This window comes from Dipodomys merriami, unplaced genomic scaffold (genome assembly GCF_024711535.1).
Source record: "Dipodomys merriami isolate MVZ:Mamm:240054 unplaced genomic scaffold, mDipMer1.0.p SCAF_20, whole genome shotgun sequence".
NCBI classification, from domain to species: Eukaryota; Metazoa; Chordata; class Mammalia; order Rodentia; family Heteromyidae; genus Dipodomys; species Dipodomys merriami.
Window position 1 is genome coordinate 22,059,503 of NW_027203382.1, and position 14,946 is coordinate 22,074,448.

The 14,946-nt window shown below is 36.2% G+C and overlaps 1 protein-coding gene across 1 annotated transcript in view; it reads left to right on the forward strand.

Annotated features, from left to right (window-relative positions):
• The window catches only part of Homer1 (homer scaffold protein 1), a 101,256-nt gene that overhangs the window by 69,435 nt on the left and 16,875 nt on the right, over positions 1–14,946 (forward strand). The window contains exons 6-7 of the mRNA XM_070031203.1: positions 8,617–8,773; positions 14,478–14,588. Of these exons, the coding sequence (XP_069887304.1) occupies positions 8,617–8,773; positions 14,478–14,588 (268 nt within the window). The remainder of the gene's footprint in view (positions 1–8,616; positions 8,774–14,477; positions 14,589–14,946) is intronic.

The following is a 14,946-nucleotide window of genomic DNA, read 5'->3' on the forward strand; positions in this document are numbered from 1 at the left end:
GTGTGTGTGTGTGTGTGTGTGTGTGTGTGTGTGTGTGTGTGTGTGTGTGTGTGTGTGTGTGTGTGTGTGTGTGTGTGTGTGTGTGTTAAACTAGGAATTGATTTCAGATCATTACACTTGTGGCAAACCTTCTATCAGTTGAATCTTACACTCAGCCATTTTTACCTTAGTTTATTTTTCAGATAGGATTTGCTCACGCTTTTGCTCAGACAGGCCTTGGAATGTGATCTTCCTGTCTCTCTACAAGCTGGGAATTACATCACCTTACCTAGCCCTGATTCCGTTTTTTACTTTATAATTTATTTTCATATTTTTTCAGCTTTATGCCATCAATTGCATTGATGATAAGTGTTTCTTAAACATCACCCTCCTCTTGGCTGTGTATAGTGTAGCTCATGCCTATAGTCCTAGTTGCTCAGGAGGCTGAGACCTGAGACTAGATGAGTTGAAGCTCAGGCCAGCTTGAGCAAAAAAAAAAAAAAAGTGAGACTTCACAAATAAAAACCTGGGCTCGGTGGCATGCATTTGTCATATGCAGGAAGCTTAAATAGGAGAATCACAATTCAAATCATTCCAGGGAAAAAGTGAGATATAACAAAAGCAAAAAGAGCTGGAAGTACGGCTCAAGTGGTAGAATGCTTGCCTAGCAAGCACAAGTTCAAACCCAGTACTACCAAAAAAAAATGCATTCTCATCTTTTGAGATTTTCTCTAAAACCAATGTTTATTACTTCAACTCCATTTCAGTTCTACACACTTGTTCAGAATGTGTCAAAATAGTTTCCCATTTACATCAGGAACTGCCTTTAAAGCTTTTCCAGCAAACATGTAGTTTAATCAATTTAAAATAGTTTCCCATTTACTTCAGGAACTGCCTTTAAAGCTTTTCCAGCAAACATGTAGTTTAATCAATTTACTCATGGCCACTAGTTTCTGTATTGTATGTTAATCCAGGCTCATCAGAATGTATGCAAAAGATGATGACAAGTTAGGCAGGGAAGGAATCTAGGGGTAGGGTAGAAAGCAACACTGGGAACATTATAAAGGCATCCAGTAAAAAAAGACAAGGGTCAGAGGAGGCAGTACTTAAAACATTTGGAAGAGTCCCAAATAGAGCTGTATATGGTGGCATGTACTTATATTTCCAGCATTTGGGAGGTTGACATAGGAGGATGGAGTTTGAGACCAAAATAGGCTAAATATCAAGTCCCCACCTGAAGAAATTGGGGGAAAAAATCCAAAGAACTATCCTGATTGATATGTAAGTTACTGAGTCACAAAGTCAGAAAAGTTACAATAAGTTTTAGAGTCTCTTTAAATATTTAGGCAAGTTAAGACTTTGAGTTAAACCTAGCAGAAAATTGCTTTCATATACTAGGCTATTTGCCTGGCTGTATCTGAAATCTGTACTCATGCAAGTTGTTTTGAAATATGTGTGTGTGTGTGTGTGTGTGTGTGTGTGTGTGTGTGTGTGTGTGTGTGTACATACACATGTATATAATTTATGCACAAGGTTGCTCCTTTTATTTAAAAGGAATATCTTACATTTAAAAGGATACATACAAGATAATATATATTATGTATGTGTATCATATATATAATATGTATATGAAAACATCTTTGTAATTGTGAGACTAGTTAAGATGAGAGAAAAGGAGATGGATAGAAGGTAAGCAATGACAAAATAAATAACATCTCTGAAGGAAGATTGCAAAACAAAACTCACTGAAAGTTGCTGAATAGTAGGTAGTAATGGAAAATAGGGAAAGTGATAGTAAAAGGGGGGTATCGATCACATTTAAATATGGTATATGCATGTGTGAAATGCCACAATGAAATGCGTTTTTAGCATATGCTAAAAATGAATGACAATAATTCAAAATAGCTCAGGGTAGGGAGATACTAGTGGGAGGAATAAATGGAGAGAGTGAAGAGGGTGAATATGGTCAAAATACTTTATATGTATGTTTGGAAATAGAACAATGTAGCATGTTGAAATTGTCTTAGGAAAGAGGGATAAGGGAGAGTGATGAATCAATATACACTTGTGCATAATTGGACATTTCAAAATAAAGCTCCCTTGTGCAACTGATACTAATAAAAAATGTGGGAATAAAAAAGACACTTAAATTTTAGGAAAGAAAAATCTAGACCCTGAGATCACACACACACACACACACACACACACACACACACACACAAATCTAGACCCTGAGATGACACACACACACACACACACACACACCTAAATAGTTTTAAAATGGATCTAGCTTAGACTAATGGGCTAATGTAAAAGCACCTAGCCCCCAAATCTAGACCCACACACACACACACACACACACACACACACACACACACCTAAATAGTTTTAAAATGGATCTAGCTTAGACTAATGGGCTAATGTAAAAGCACCTAGCCCCCAAATCTAGACCCTGAGATGTTACACACACACACACACACACACACACACACACACACACACACACACACACACACACACACACACACACACACACACACACACACACACACACACACACACACACACACACACACACACACACACACACACACACACACACACACACACACCTAAATAGTTTTAAAATGGATCTAGCTTAGACTAATGGGCTAATGTAAAAGCACCTAGCCCCCAAAGTGAGACACTTTGAGGAGTAACAATTAGAATTGATTGCTACCATTAGGGAATAGAAAGTGAGGAGAGAAATCAGCAGGTAGATGCTGAAACAATGCTGTACTGCACAATGCTTTTATAGATAGATATTGATATAACTCTTGCTAGAAAATCATGAAGAGAAAGAAAAAATAATTCTGTAACCTATTCTTAAATTCTCTTTTAAAAGATTATCTAGATATTCTTTTTCTAAGTTAGCATTCTCAGAGAATACATTCAAAGGACTACCATTCTAGAGACTGATGACTGGCCCAGAACCATGGAGACAGGTTTTAGACTTTGCAGGAAACCACTCACATATACTTTTATTTAAGAGGTTAAGTAAGTAAATGACTTACTCATTTGACTCGTTTTACTCTATAGACGATTGAAATACTTTATGGTTATTTTACATGATTAATGAACCTTAGTGTTTTCTCATAAAATAAAAAATTCCAGTTTAAGGAACATTTCCAGCCCTGGTTTTGGACCATTTTGAACTCCATCTAGATTTGAAGCCAACAGGAAGCCTACTTGTCTTTTCTGAAGGAAATATTTACAGAATAATCATAAGAATATAAATTATTTCTCCTTATTCCAGCATTTAGACATTCAATCGTAGTAGTGTTTCTTCATTATCTCTGAATTACTAGTATCTCTGACTAAACCATTTAGATTTCTTTATAAATAATTAAGGTAAAACTATGAAAACTGTACCAAACAGTGGTAGCTCACACCTATAATCCTAGCTGCTCAAGAAGTGAGATCTGAAGGTGGTGGTTCAAAGACAGCCTGGGCAGACAGATCTTTGAAACTCTTATCTCCAGTTAATCAGCAAAAAGCCCCAAGTGATGGCCCAAGTGATAGAGTGCCAGCCTTCATTGAACAGGCTGAACAAGGACCTGAGATCCTGAATTCAAGTCCCAGTACCAGCACAAACAAAACAAAAATGAAAACAACTGTTCCTATAGAAAAGGATCAAATTAATCTCCAGAAAACCAAAGCATTTTTAGTGCTTTGAAATGTCTGATGCCAACTTAAAATGTTGACAACAGATTAATACCTTAGACTTAAAGTATTAATTACTGCTAAATATCAGCTAACAGGGAGAAATACAATATTTGAAGATCAATGAAAAAAACATGCATATAAATGCATACATATGTTTAAGAATTAAGACATCTAAAGAGCTCAAATACAGAACTTCTTTCAAAATAACTTTGAAATTTATTATAAGTAGAAATTGTATAAAGCATAAAAACATCTGTATGCTTGATAGCATGGACTGTTTAAGAAAAATAGAAATTGACTAAATTTTATCTTACATTATATTTTACCCTGTGTTCTAGAAAAATGGATTACTTAAGAAATACCTCATACAGCAAAGAATAACAGTGTTCTTCAAAGATTCAGATTTACTAAGTAATAAAACTTTATTATTGGGCTGAGATGTGGCTTAGAGGTAGAGTGCTTGGGTTTGATTCCTCAGTACCACATAAACAGAAAAGGCCAGAAGTGACACCGTGGTTCAAGTGGTAGAATGCTAGCCTTGAGCAAAAGAAACTCAGGGACAATGCCTGGGTCCTGAGTCCAAGTCACAGGACTGGCCAAAAAACAAACCAACAAAACTTTATTATTGAAAATAGCTTTAAGAACATACTTATTTACCTTAGAATCAATTATAAGAAAAAATAGAAACACAAGCTTACTGAACTGATCTCCTAATAATTCATTTCATGAATATTAAGTCTTAAATTACATGGTTTATTGTTTTCCATAAATGTTTTGGTATCCATAAAAGTATCTGATACAATATTTTTCTTTATTTTCTTACTAAATTTAGGGCAATCAGTAGTGCTTTGGGTCTTTGCATAGTCATGAATGAAAAGATCCATGAAAATCTTAAATAGTAAGATCTGTTGTCACCTCTTCCTACTTAATATACTGAGGGCCCAAACCCTGGATGTCGAGTAAACAAGTTGTATATATTGAGACTTGAGTCCTTCTATCTTTTTTTTTTTTTTTTGTATTGTTCCTGTGGACTTGCTTTAGGCTTTTACTGCTCCAACCTACTTTTCTGTAAGCCCATGTCCCCTTTCTACATGACCTTGCCTCTGAAACTATTCCTCTCATTTACTTGCTATCTTTCTTCATCGCCTCACTCATCTATTTCCTTTTCCTTTTTGACTCTCTTATTTTGTAGCACAGCAATTCTTGCTTTCTACCCACCCAGTGCCTTTCCATGCCAAAAAATCCAGACAGAAATGGTGCAACCTAAAGATCAATCTATTTAATCCGAGAAGGCCTCTTTCCAATTCTTATGATTATTTGTAATTCTATAGTCACTGAAATTATATCTAAAAAGACATAGCTGTATCTAAAAATACATTGTTCCTTTGACAATAAGACAGTTTTTAAAAATTAACGTATAATTTATATTTGGAATCATTTCACTCTTTTCTAATCTATACTTTTATGAGTTTGGCAGATTCAGACACATAGTTACTAATGCTGTCAAGGTAGAGAATAGTCTATGACCCTAAAAATTCTCTCATGCTCTTTTACTACTCCTGCCACTCTAATTCTCTATAAGTGCTTTCATTTTGAAAATCTGAAATATAGTATCTACTGAAAAACAAGTGCTTATTCTCCTCTCTCTCCACCGCTGACAGCAACCCTTCTACTTTCTTTCTGTCTGGATTTAATTACTCTAGGTACTTCAAATAATAAAATACAATATTTCTCTTTGTGACTGGTTTATTTAGTATAGAGTTCATTGATGTTGGAGCATGTGTCAGAATGTCTTTCCTTTCTTTTTCAGGCTGAAGAGTATTCATTCCATATGTATACATACTAAATTCTGTTTATCCAACTATATTATTGGACACTTTGGTTGTTTCTACCTTTTTTTTTTTTTTGGTCCGGTTGTGGGGCCTGAACTCTGGGCCTGGGCGCTGTCCCTCAGCTCTTCAGCTCAAGGCTAGCGCTCTACCACTTGAGCCACAGCACCACTTCCGGCTTTTTTCTTATGTGGTGCTGAGGAATCAAACCCAGGGCCTCAGGCATGCAAGGCAAGCGCTCTACCACTGAACCACCTTCCCAGCCCCTACCTTTATATTGTTAGCCCGGCGCAGGTGGCTTACGCCTATAATCCTAGCTACTCAGGAGACCTGAGGATTTTTGTTCAAAGCCATCTCAGGCAGGAAAGTCCTTGAAATTCTTATCTTCAGTTAACCACCAGAAAAGTGGTACTGTGGTTCAGAGTGATAGAGCTCTAGATTTGTATAAAAGTTCAGGGACCGGGGCTGGGAAGGTGGCTCAGTGGTAGAGCGCTTGCCTTGCATGCATGAGGCCCTGGGTTCAATTCCTCAGCACCACATATGCAGAAAAAAGTAAGTGGCGCTATGGCTCAAGTGGTAGAGTGCTAGCCTTGAGCTGAAGAGCTCAGCACCCAGGCCCAGAGTTCAGGCCCATGACCGGACCCCCCCCCCCAAAAAAAAAAAAAAAAACACGAAACATTTGGGCTGGGAAGGTGGCTCAGTGGTAGAGCGCTTGCCTTGCATGCCTGAGGCTCTGGGTTCGATTCTCAGCACCACATAAGCAAAAAGAAAAAAGCTGGAAGTGGCGCTGTGGCTCAAGTGGTAGAGCGCTAGCCTTGAGCTGAAGAGCTGAGGGACAGCATCCAGGCGCAGAGTTCAGGCCTCACAACCCAACTCCAAAAAAAAAAAAAGTTCAGGGACCCTGAGTTCAAGCCCCACAACCAACAACAACAATAATAATAATATTGCCATGCACATGAACATATGAAAATCTCTGCTTTCACTTTTTCTGTGCTGGAAGACTTCTATAGTCTATTGAAGTACTTTATTTTATATAATTCAATGAACTTTAATGCTTTCTAACAAGACTTTGACTTTAGATAAAAGAAAAGCTTAGGGAACATTTCCAGTACTGGTTTTGTGCTGTTTTGAATTCCCTCTATTTGTATTCCTACTAAGAGCACACAAAAGTTTCAGCTTCCCCACGTCCTATGTGTAAGATAGTCTCTGATTGATCTTGACTTCCTTTTTCCTAATGGTTAGTATTCAAATGCCTATAGGCCATTTATATATCTTCTTTGAAGTAATATTAATAGTACTAATTCATTTTTTCTTCTGTTGTTTTTGAAGTATGAGGGTTCTTAAGTTGGGGGTTATATGACCTCTTTCTTACTTGACTCATTGCATTGTTTTTTTGTTTGTTTGTTTTTTCAAGAATCCCACAGGAAATGATCTTTTCTCTGTGCATTGTAGCAGGGTCCCATGAGATACATCTTAACACTAGTGATGAGCTTTAGAAACTTTGAAGATGGAAACTGCTTTCTTTAATATATATTACAATACTGTAAAGTATTAGTCAGTTGAAGCATATGTACTGTGATACAAATACTTACCAAAAACAGAAAGAATGAAGTAAGATACAACATCACTAGTTGTTTAATGGATAAGGTTAGCAGAATTTCACTAATAGAAATAAACTTCAATAATGAAAAAGAAAATTAACCTTTTTCAAATAAGGCAATTCAGTTAAGACAGGAATTATAAATAGAGGTGTCTTTCCATTAATAGAATTGTCTTTGTAATCGAAAGTAGTCTTAGCCTGGCTCTGGTGGCTCACGGCTGTAAGCCTAGCTACTCAGAAGGCTGACATCTGAGGATTGTGGATCAAACCCAGCCTGGGCAGGAAAGTTCATGAGACTCTTATCGCCAATTAACTTCCAGAAAACTGAAAGTAGTTCTGTGGCTCTATGTGTTAGAATGCTAGCCTTGAGCAAAAAAGCTCAGAGACAGTGCCCAGTTCCTGAGGTCTAGCCCCACGAATGATGAAGAGAACAGAAAAGAGGAAAGAAAAGAAAAAAGAAAAGAGACATGGTTAGATATTTAATTCTAGGTAACTTACTAAGTAGAGTATTAAATTAAGAAAGGAAAATTGCTTTAGTATTCTATATGTGATAATATAAAGTCACTAGAACCAATTTCTAGGTCTAGTATATAAAATTATTACAATAATTTTTTATTTTGGCATTTTAAAATTCTGAATGATTTATAAATTAAGAATTTTAAAAGAAAAAATACATTATATGCCTAAACTTTGTCATTTAAGCATCCAAATATGTTTCGTTAAGGAATAAAATTGTACTGTAAGCCTTGATTCCCTTTAAAAATATAATGTATTAGTTGGACACCAGTGGCTCACACCTGTAATCCTAGCTACTCAGAAGGCTGAGATTTGTGGATTGCAATTCCAAGCCAGCCTGGGCAGGAGACTCTTACTTCCAATTAACCATCAAAAAGACAGATGTGGGCTGGGAAGGTGGCTCTGTGGTAGAATGCTTGCCTTGCATGCAGGAGGCCCTGGGTTCAAATCCTTAGCACCACATAAGCAGAAAAAGCTGGAAGTGGTGCTGTGGCTAAACTGGTAGAACGCTAACCTTGAGCTGAATCACTAAGGAACAGTGTTCAAGCCCAGAGTTCAAGCCCTACAAGCAACAACAACAACAACAACAAAAAGCCAGATGTGGCCTTATCATTCAAGTGGTAGAGCACTAGACCCTGAGTTCAAGCCCTAGGATCAGAACAACAGCAACAAAAACAATGTAATATATTGTAAGATGTTATTTTAGAATTGCAAAGTAGGGCAGTATAGTGATTATTCCTTATAAGAATAACTATCTGACACAATGAAAAGGGGGGACTATCCCACATTTGTTAAGCCTAGTCCTTTGGTACTTGTATTTCCTTTGTTACCATGCTTTCTTCTCAAAGACATAACTGTGCAGTTTTTGGGTTTTTATTGCTTTAGAGTTGTTTTTGAAAATATCCTTAGGAATAAACCCAATAATAGAACCGAGTACTGCTGTCCTTTCAGAAACCATATTCATAATTTTCCTTTATTTTATTTTAGTTCAGCAATCAGCAAACACTGGGAAGCTGAACTGGCTACCCTCAAAGGAAATAATGCTAAACTCACTGCAGCCCTGTTGGAGTCCACTGCCAATGTGAAACAATGGAAACAGCAACTTGCCGCGTATCAAGAGGAAGCAGAACGCCTGCACAAGCGGGTGAGTTCAGGGCTGCTCTCAGGGATTTAGAGATAACAGGTTTCCTTGTTCAGAGGAAATATGCATGTAGATTCAACACAGGGGAATCCAAAAATATTCATTGGTTGCCAGAACATACCATACATGCATGGTTGTATCATGTGAGTTTAGGAAAAATATTTCCAGAGTTAGCCAGGTAACTCATATCTGTACCAGCTACTTAAAACGTAGAGGTAAGAGGATCATGGGCTAACCCTGGGTATCAACATTGAGAACTGCCTGAAAATAACTGCAGCAAAAATGGCTAGGGGTATGGCTCAAATGATAGAAATATGAGACCATGAATTAAAACATTCTTACCAGATTAGAAAAATAGCCATAGTTTGATAAGTTTGAAGATTAAACAGCTTTTTGAAATTAGATGAACTGACTTTAGATTCTAGTTTTACCACTTTTAGCTGAATAACTTTCTTTCAGCTCTATAACACAGAAATATTATATACTCTATATAATTCTTGTGAAAATTCAGACTCTAGCATTTAGTGAGATTAAGTCAAAATACATATTCTATCTGCGTATGTCAATACATAACTATAGTTATGTATAGCTACTCAGGATAATAAAGGAGGAGCATTGCTTCCACTGGACAAATTCAAGACCAGCCTGAGCAATATGGTGAGTACTTGTTTAAGTAAGTATGTAAGTAAGTAAAAAAATTAAAAATATACAACCATGTTCTGTACAATTTCTATGACACTTAGTTGAACTGATTGAGTGTATTACAGTGAATCAATAATTGCTTTTATCATTTTGATTATTAGCGTATTATTTTTATTTTTAAAGAAGGAATGATTTTTTAAATGTAGCTAGAAAATTCTTTATAAATTTGACAATATTAGCGATGTAAGGCAAAAAATCAGAAATTATAATAGTTAATAGGATAAGCTCAAATAATTACTTTAAAATTTTAAATTCACCTTACCATCCAGGCAACAATGCTTGATAAGAAATGTACTCATTCAAGTTGTCATGTCCAAAACGAGCTTTACAACGTCAGTGCGGGGGGGGGGGGGGGGGGGGGAGGAGAAGGATTGGGATTGGGGGGGAGGGGGGAGACTGGGAGGGGATGTGAAGGGTAAACCAAAGGAGGAGGGTGCAATGCTTGGTAAGAAATGTACGCATTATCCTGCCCATGTAATTGTAACCCCTCTGTACAGTATGTTCACAAATAAAATAAAATTAAATTAAAAAAAAAAAAGAAATGTACTCATTACCTGCTCATGTAATTGTAACCCCTCTGTATGGTATTTTCACAATAAAAAAACTTACTAATAAAAAAAAATTAAATTCAGCTGGGCACCGGTTGCTCATGCCTGTAATTCTAGCTACTAAGGAGGCTGAGATCTGAGGATCACGGTTCAAAGTCAGCCTGGGCAAGAAAGTCTTGCCTCCAATTAACCACCAGAAAATGGGAAGTGGTGCTGTGGCTCAAGTGGTAGAGCACTAGCCTTGAGTTAAAGAGCTGAGGGACAGCGCCCAGACCCAGAGTTCAAGCCCCATGACCGACCCAAAAAAAAAAAATTAAATTCAAAGCATAGAAATAAATTCACCCCACAGGAAGCAGGTGCCCTTAATTTCTCAAACTGACTAAAGGAGGGAATACTTAGGGGAGAAATATAAAGGCATAACTTTTGAACAATTAAAGTACTGTTTATCAAAATGAATACTAGGAAGTGGAAACATGTTTTGAGGGTGGCACAGGAATGGAGGGAGGAAGGGTGAGCAAGTGTAGTCATTGTATTCAATGTACACTATGTGAAAAAATGAACTATGTAACATGGGTAGGGACAGGAGGGGGGAAATGGGGAAGAATGAAGGAAGGGATGCCATTGACCAAGCGGCATTGTACTCATAACCTGTCTTAGAGAATTGTAGCCCTTATGTACAACTACTTAAAAATTACAATTTTAAATGCAAAAATATATTTAAATGAAAAATGAAAACATAAAAGGATGCCAAATAAGAAATTGCTTGGTATAGTTCAATGTGAGGAGTATAATAGAATAACAGAGATGTAAACCAAAATGGAATAGAGACAAGGAAGGAAGACTAGATCCTGAATAAACAGCATTCTATTTTAATATCCATTTCCCAATAATACGAATATACTGAAAACTACTGACCAAGCTTTGAACTTAAAAAGGTTAATATTATAATTTTTGTTATCACAACAAAAGTCTAACTTAAAACTATTAAGACCTTGTAATGAATATTTGTTGAGAAGGAATCATGTCTCCTTATTATATAATCCATGCCTTCAAAGAATTTTTGTGTTGGTCAAAAGATTTTAAAGAATTTTAGAATGAAAGAAGTAGTGCAGGTATTATACTATCTGCATGCTAAAGGTTGAGGCAGGACCATGAATTTAAGGCCACCCTGGACCTTTTCTCAAAATTGAAAGAGAGAGAGAGAGAGATCTTTTATTTATAGCTTCTAGTGTTTCTCTGTCCTTTTCTGTAGATCAGAATTTCCATCAAGTGCTATTTCCCTGTATCCTAATAACTTTATTTAGCATTTTTATACTGGTTACTGGCAAGAAACTACCTCAGCTTTTATTTAGACATTTTTATCTTTTCCATTTTTTAAACATTTAGCTACATATTGGCTATTGCAAATGAGGTATTATAGAAATCATAGATTTTCTTATCATTTCTTGAAGAGTGTTGGTTGGGGGATTTTGTTTGTTGTATTAGCAAGTACTTAAAGTGCTTTTATGTTACTTTAAATTTATGGAATTGTGGGCTTAAATGTTAGATTTGATTTATTTTAATTTTTCCCAACTCCTAGGATAAATCTCTTAGTCCCAGGGCATCTTTATCTCTAATACATAATCCTTCTGAGTTTCACTAGAAAGCTTAAACTTTTTACAAGGCCCTCTCACTTGACAGGACTAGACTTTCAAACTGTTTTCACTATGGAAAATAATACCACAGCTTAGTTCTTTCTACAGCTAGTTCCCATCCCAACCCCACCATGACTCTTTGGATTCTCCCTGCATGTTCAATTTTAGAGTCACCTAGAGATTTGTGTATTTGGGGTCCTTCTTTCATTTCTTCATTTGTTAACTATTGTAACTACTTTGAATACTCCTAAAATGTTCAGTCACCTAAGAAAATAAGAATATAAATGGAGTTTTTGCTTGAGTTCATCCAAGAAGCACAGCCTGTCAAGTTATTGCTTTATTTCAGACATTTGCCAGTTTGTCTACTCGTCAGGACTTTCAGTTAATTTTTTTTTTTACACTTGCAGTTTGTTGTTGTTATCTGTGGGAAGGTTATGCTAGTAAAAAACACTCCATTAATGCTCTACTATCAGAGTTAAAACTGTGTTGAAGGTTTTATTATCTAATGAAACAAAGTTAATATATATTAAACACTAAGAAAATAGTTTCCAAGATTTTTTTATTTTTTTAATTTTTTTTGTGAGTCGTGGGGCTTGAACTCTGAGCCTGGGCACTGTCCCTCAGCTCTTCAGCTCAAGGGTAGCACTCTACCACTTGACCCACAGTGCCACTTCCGACTTTTTCTGTTTATGTGGTTCTGAGGAATAGAACCCAGGGCCTCATGCATTCAAGGCAAGCACTCTACCACTGAGCTACCTTCCCAGCCGTGTTTCCAAGATTTTTGATCAGATGTTCTATTTTGTAAAGCATAGCAAAGGAGAGTTTTGAGATAGGAATGGCTTTCTGAAGAAAATAGGTACTAAGGTGTGATTTGTTGTTTTGATAAGGTCAGAATGTTTTTCAGAAATAAGAGAGACACTAGTCAACAAGTTGGGCATGGTCATGGGGACCATGGCCTAGGAGATTTGCCTGCTACTAGTTGGACATAATGAATCTTGGCCAAAGAAGATGGTTAAGTCATTTGAGGACAGTTTATAGAGATCTTGAAGATAGAATTGTTAAAAATATAAACAGTTGAAAGACTTTGAATGGAGGAATCACCTAGTGAAAGATATGAGGGATTGGGGGAGCGGGGGGAGGCTGGGAAGGGATGGGAAGGGGAAACAAAGGAGGAGGCTACAATGCTTGATAAGAAATGTACTCATCTTGTCCATGTAATTGTAACCCCTCTGTACAGTATTTTCACAATAATAAATAAATAAATAAATAAATAAAGATGTAATCTGTTAGCAGTTACGTAAAAGTTAGAACAAACAAATTAAGTTATAATTAAGTCCATCTTGGGGCCATTGCTTTTGTATAGGCCTAAGTAATAATGGTGTATAAAGCTATTAAAATGTGAATAGAACAATTGAAAGTGATAAAAGAGGTAGACGAATAGAATGTTGAGAGTAATAAGGTATTGAGAAAATTCAAAAGATTTACTATATTCTAGTTACCCAAATTTGTAAGCTTGTTGTGTATTAAGAGTTTTTACAGTCTGTGCCGGATGTGTATATATATGTACACACTTCTAATTATATGATTTTTGTCTATGTTCTCTTTCTGGATGGTCTAACTCTGTGTGTGTGCCTGCGTGCATGCGTGCCAGTGCCTGGGCACTGTCCCTTAGCTTTTTGGTCCACCACTTGAACCGCAACTCCACTTCTGGTTTTTTGGTTGTTAATTGGAGGATATATGAGTCTCAGTGACTTAACTGAGCTAGTTTCGAACCACAATCCTCAGACTTCAGCCTTCTGAGTAGCTAGGATGCTACGAGCATGCTGAAGAGCTAGGATTTCAGGCATGAGCCATGGTTTGGCTAGTGTAACTTTTAAGGAGACTCCCCTTTTCTCTTATCTTAAAAAATATCAAGTACTATTTGAAATTGCCTATTTGGGGAGAGCATTTAATAATTTATTATTGACTAAAGAACTATTCTTTTTTGAACTGGGCACTGGTGGCTCATACCTGTAATCCTAGCTACCAAGGAGGCTGAGATCTGAGGATCATGGTTCAAAGCCAGACCAGGCAAGAAAATCTGTGATTCTTATCTCCAATTAACCACCAAAAAAACAGAAGTGGTGCTGTGGCTCAAGTGGTAGAGCGCTAGCCTTGAGCTGAAGAGCTGAGGGACAGCGCCTGGGCCCAGAGTTCAAACGCCACAACTGACAGAAAAACAAAAAAAAGAGGTACTATTGATGTGAAGTTTTTGTGGATTCAAATAATTTGTTATATTTTAAACATATCTTTTCTTTAGATTCTCTATCATTTTGGAAATGTATTTGAAAAAATTCTTTGCAAGGCCAGTTTTCAGAATCAATATTTAGTTTGAACATTACAGATGGGAAAGCAGATGGTCATGTCTGATATTGGATATATTTTCAAAAGAAATTTTTTTAAGTTTGTTATATTTGCAATGCTGAGGAGCAAACCCATCACCTTACATATGTTAGGCAAGCACATTACTCTGATCCACACACAGCCCTAAAAAGAAATTTTTAAAGAAGACTTTCTTGTGAATTTATTCTCTATTGTAATAATCATTTAAGTTTTCCTTATCTGTCCTGTAACCAAGCATGGAAATAACTGTTTTCTTTGTTTTAAATGTGTATCTTTAAAGAATCAATTTGTTTCATTCTGAATGTCTTGATAGTTCTCAAAATTTATTTTCATATATCTATCTAAAATTAAGTATTCTCTTATCAGAGGCTTTCTATGTTTTCAGTAAGAAACCCTTTGAAATTGCCATTTAATTTAACCTTTGTTCTCATTTAATTTTAGGTCACTGAACTTGAGTGTGTTAGTAGCCAAGCAAATGCAGTGCATACTCATAAAACAGAATTAAATCAGACAATACAAGAACTAGAAGAGACATTGAAAGAAAAGGAAGAGGTATTTACCACTTTTCATTTTCCTGTAATCTACCTTATATATGTGTATAAAAATTACAGTCCATGTTAAATTTAAAGATATGCAATAAAGTAGAATTGTGGGATTTTTTTAAATGACATTTTTCTTCAGTAGTGTAAATCTTATTCATATTTTCTTCATGCTTGTTTCTACTGTTGCTATCAAGTATGTCAATCAAACTATGGTGAGGCAATCAGAATAAATAAGAGAATGCCTGTTGTCTTATGTGTGAGAGTTTTATTCATAGCATCAACAGAAAATCATGAGATTATTAAGTGAATTTTAAACTGTTGCTTTTTCCAGTTTCTAGTCAAAATCTATGTCTTGGGATAGAATTGTA